Source organism: Nuphar pumila, chromosome 3 (assembly GCF_984573655.1).
Source record: "Nuphar pumila chromosome 3, dmNupPumi1.hap1.1, whole genome shotgun sequence".
NCBI lineage: Eukaryota > Viridiplantae > Streptophyta > Magnoliopsida > Nymphaeales > Nymphaeaceae > Nuphar > Nuphar pumila.
In genome coordinates this window covers 21281081-21286045 of record NC_143251.1, presented here as the reverse complement: position 1 = coordinate 21286045, position 4965 = coordinate 21281081, and the positions used below count along the sequence as shown (strand labels likewise).

Genomic DNA, 4965 nt, shown 5'->3' with positions numbered 1-4965 from the left:
TATTCTTTTTTCTTGAATCTAACTGTACGGATGCAATCTCCATGCTTGGTTTCATGAGAACACGCTGTTGAATCATCCAATTTTGATGCATAAATGAGATTTTATTTAAGGCTTTAAAATCAATGGATCATGTTCTTCATAAATATTTAAGCATTCAAAAATCATATTTTTCATCGAAAATACACTATCCAATGGTTGATTCCTAGCAAATTCATCATGACAAGCACATCCACATGGTTAGATTTGCAAAAAGGTGTTGAAAATGCCATTATTTCTGATTCTCATATTTCAGTTCTCATATTCTAGTGATTCTCTCTCTCTCTCTCTCTCTCTATATATATATATATATATATAATGTTTGCTCGATATCCAACCTAACCGAGCTGATTTCAGTAATTTTGTTATACATTTGAATGTAAAAAGATATATTTTAAATTTCCACTAAATCCTGGAGGTTGGGTTTGGGATTCCATTTTCTCCGCTTGATATAACGTGAGCCCGATTGCTTGTTATTTTGGTTGGTTTGTATACATTCTAATGGATCAGATAAGTGACCCATTGACAGCCTTGCCTTGTGTGTGTGTGTGTCAAACGGATAGTATGTACCGACAGGTGAATTCTACTATGTGCTTATGTTTTAAATCTAACTTTTAAGTAGTTGGATGCAATAGCAAACCATGAATTCTCCTTGCATCTTGACAACACATTTAGAAGTGCCACTTGTTCTAAGACTTGCCGACAGCAGAGAAGCAACGAATCCAATAAATCCTAGATCTTCGGTCACTTCCGAGTGCACCATGTGCTCTACTCCTGCTCAATCAGCAACGCAATAGGAAAAACAAGCTATTCTACCCCCCCCCCCCCATTCATGTTTCTCAGAACTCAAAAAGCATCTAGAAACTGACAACTATTCATCACCTCAGCACAACAGAAACCCCAAGTCCAATCCAATAATCTCACTCATTGTTATTCCTAGAAATCTGTGGCTCACGTGGGCCGAATGGATCTTTATGTAAAACCAACCAGTCTTTTAACATAAGGCAAATTTGTCACGATCAATCTTGAAACGATTGAATGTTACTGTGTTTGGTTTTTTTTTCTTAAATGGTCTCTTTTATAAATAATTTTTACTATTTTTTTTATCACTTTCTAAATTAAAAAGATTATTTTTTGGTGCACCCATTCAAAATCCATTCACCTTCGCACTTTGATGATGACATGAAACGACCAAAAGCATCAAAGATGGAAAACTTTCTAGAAATCTTGTCAGACCACACCCCAAAACCCAAAAAAGTGAAAAACCCACAATGGTATTGCTTGCACATTTCCCATGGTTACCCAGCTTACCCTGTTCCAGTCAAACTTGGATTGCTTTCAAACTGAGCCAAGAAAGCACCATCTTTGTCAGTCATGAGTCATGACAATGACAACAACCACTAATAAAGAATCTTCAAGATATACAAAAGAAAAGACATTTCCTCGCTTCTCAACCGTTTCTTTTTTCCTTTTTTTTTTTTATCCTCAAACATCAGCAATACAACGACCACCGTTGTGGACTCCGGAGAAAGATAGAAAGGAAGGAAAACCCATAATACAAAAACCAGAGTCAGCTAGGGCAGAAGCAATCAAACATCGAAGGAAAACCACTTTCCAGCGGAAAAAGAAGGGGGGGTTTGGGGACCTCACTTGAATAAAGAAAAACAAAATATTTTACACGTTCTCTGATTCTCTTGGTTACACGTATTTACATCCCCCAACACCACAAACAAGGTTTTTCTATTTTTTTGGTCCACCTCAGATACCCACTACTAGTCTGAGATATCCGACGCTGGCGCTCCGTTGCTCCCGGATCTGGGCTGCCGTAGATACAGAATTAAAGCTTCTGCCTGAACCAAGAAAAGAAAAGAACATTAGGAGAATAGTTTATTTAATAGGGTGGAGGAAGCTAAATATTTAACCTACAACTTTTCCATAACTCAATTATTGGGGAATCTGCTGTTCCTTGCTCCTTTTACAAGGCAAGCCTCAAGACAGAGAGACAAGGGGCGGAATTATTAAAACTTGGAAGAGACTGGAGACACGTGGGTCTCATATATATATAAACCTATAAATGAAACATGAATTTTCATGATTTTTTAAAAAATTCTAACTATACAGATGTAATCTATATGTTTTTATATGAATCACAATAAGTTTTTAAAAGATTTTAAAAATCAACGGCCTACAATTTTCATAATTTTTTATGCTTTAAATACCAACTTTTTCATCCAAATTGCATGATCCAAGTGTCGATTTCTAGTTCTGAACACATCTATGGGTTGGGATTTCAAAAAGAAACAACGAAAATCCAATGTCATGTTTGATTTAATAGGTTTTGTATTATGTAGGTTTCAATTTTCCATGTCGGTTGAGCCCCATGAACCATTGTCAGGGCTTGTCTCTCCCCTCATTTTGTTAAAGACACTATGACACGTTTGGTTGTCACCGGAATTCACGTAAAACTCAGCACAACGAACAAAACGCCAAGCCCAACGAGAAGATGCCTCCAAATAGCAAACGCCCAAACAGCCAAACGAATGGCGGTGAGCGACATGCAATAGTTTTACATTCTTTTAGCGTCGCGAACCGATGGTGCATGTATTTTTTTTTAACGCGGTAAAAACCATACAGAATCGATACGTTAAAAAGGCAAATTAAGCAGGAAGCCAAGGGAACAAGGTGTTTTAAAAAAACTCGACACATTCTTTAACGTTTTTTTGATGGGAAAAACACAAAAGCAACCCATTTGCTGCTGCTGCTGCTGCCTCCTTACGGATGCATAGTAGATGTCCCAATCAAAATCACAAAACGAAAAAAATCCTATTGCTTTCCAATATATATAATGAAGGGCCTGGCCGTCGGTAGTTGAACCACGTGGAAATTTCTCCATAAAGAGAAGCAACAAAAATGTTCCATACTGCATTTATCTCCATGCAGCAGAGCAGATGGGCAGGGTTATCATGCAGCAGGCCACAAAGAAAAGGACAGACCCTAAGCTTATCTCTGGTTTGTAATTAAGTGCAAAGGTTGGAGCCTAACTGGAAATTTTCCCTTTCGTCAAACACACAAAGTCAAAGACCAAAACACGTCAACATTTCAAACGGTTTAGCGTTGCATACCGAATCCCAACTCCCAATCCGTTAACTCCACAAACGGAGGTCAAAATCTCCAGCCAAAGTACTGTTGCCACAAATTTCCATTGACAACGCTGTCCCTCCAGATCACCCAAATGACAAATCCGACCTTCTAAAATGTACCGGAGGTCCGGAACATAAGGAACGATACGATCGTCATTTCATAGTTTCTAGAGGGCGGAAAAGATACTGGCCGTGCCAAGCCGGCCCCCACCCCCCACCAAGCTTCCCAAACGACAAGGATGTCATTTTCGAGAGGGAGGGGACACCGGTGACCGGACACGTCTGTCAATTCACCGAAAAAACCCCAAAGGCGAGCGCAAGACGCTTTCTCCAGCGGACGTCAACGGACTAAGTCAACAAACAGGAATAGAAAGGCCGGGAAACCGGGTTTAATACGGCCGGGAAACGAACGAGAAAAAATTTCTCTTACCTTCTGCTTAGCCCGAGTCGTCCCGGACTGCGTGAGGGCGATGAGGGGAGGGATCGCCCCTTCCCTCGCGATCATGCCCCGATTCTGCGCGCTGTCCTCGCACAGCTCCAGCAGGATCCCCGCCGCGAACTCCTTCTGCCTCTGCGTCCCGACCTCCACGATCTCGACCAGCACCGGGATGCCACCCTCCTCAACGAGCGTCTTCCGCGCCTCCGAGGCCGAGACAAGATTGAGCGTGACAAGCGCGGCCTTGTCCACCATCTGGGACTCGAGGTCCGCCATCAAATCCACCAGCAGCCGCATCACCCCGGCCTCGACGGCCCGCAGTTTGTTCTCCTTAACCGTCGTGAGCGCGTAGAGGGCGCCCGCGGCGTCCTTCTTCCCCCTGAGCCCCCCTTCCTCGAGCAGCTTGACGAGAGGCTGGACCGCCCCGGCCCGGCCGAACGCCGCCTTGACGTTGTCCTGGCAGGAGAGCCGAAGAATCGCGCATGCCGCGTTCTCCTTCGCCGCAGCCGTCCCCGTCCGAAGCGCCCGGACGAGGGCCCGGACCGCCCCAGCGCCAACGATCCGGTCCTTGTTCTCGTCGCAGAGCGAGAGGTTTAGGAGAGCCGTGACGCCGAGCTCCTGGATCTGCGCTTCCGGCGACTGGGTCAGCGCCACGAGCGGCTTGATCCCGCCAGCGTCCGCTATCCGGACTCGGTTCTCCGTCTTGTTCTTGGCGAGGAGGCGGATCTCCATGGCCGCGGTCCGCTGCGTCTCGAGCGACGCCGACTGGAGGTCGGACACGAGCTGCGATATTGTGTCGTCGTCGTCGGGACGGTCCGCCGTGCAGGCCGTTATCAGTAGGTTCCGGCTGCCGGATCCCGATGCGAACTCGCCGGACCGGTCGCTGTTGCAGTCGCTGAAGGCGGAAGTCGAGGAATGGGTCTTCAGCCTGTCGAGGTTCCGGCCGAGGTAGCTGTAGATGGACGCCGCAGAGCTGAATGGCCCGGAGTTCTCGTCTTCGGCGGCCTCCATCTCGTCGGAAATTCTAATCGTCTAAACCGTTTCCAGCCAACGCAGCCCCGAATTCCCCTTCTCTTTTTTTTTTTTGCCCCAAAACCAAAAGACTTGTGGCGGTGGCGACACATGGTTGAGCTCATTTTAAAGGGTGGGGGGGGACTGGGCCCCGCACGATCGTCGATGGGTATTGGGTGGGTTGATGATGACGCGTGCAGCTGACTCGGTTCGTGCTGTGGCTCTCCGTGTTGAAGGAAGCTCGGCAGTCTGGATTTTGTTAACAGGGTCGGTAGACCAGAACAAGATCACCTGATCCGACCCAAATTCTAATGGATCTATGCTCGGTTGTGATCCAAGATT

At 45.7% G+C, this 4965-nt stretch overlaps 1 protein-coding gene across 1 annotated transcript; it reads right to left on the bottom strand.

The window, feature by feature from the left end:
• Positions 1–1400: 1400 nt before the first annotated feature.
• On the bottom strand, positions 1401–4723 carry LOC149842239 (uncharacterized). Its single transcript, XM_090001333.1, has 2 exons — positions 3607–4723; positions 1401–1886 (listed from the first exon to the last, which is right to left on the bottom strand). The coding sequence occupies exons 1-2, from the start codon at positions 4621–4623 to the stop codon at positions 1809–1811; spliced, it is 1095 nt and encodes a 364-aa protein (XP_089857459.1). The 5' UTR covers positions 4624–4723; the 3' UTR covers positions 1401–1808.
• Positions 4724–4965: the final 242 nt, after the last annotated feature.

Coding starts and splice junctions, on each gene's coding strand:
- LOC149842239 (XM_090001333.1), bottom strand. CDS start 4,623: ATGGAGGCCGCCGAAGACGAGAACTCCGGGCCATTCAGCTCTGCGGCG. Junction 1,887..3,606: donor CGACTCGGGCTAAGCAGAAG/GTAAGAGAAATT, acceptor TTCTTGGTTCAG/GCAGAAGCTTTAATTCTGTA.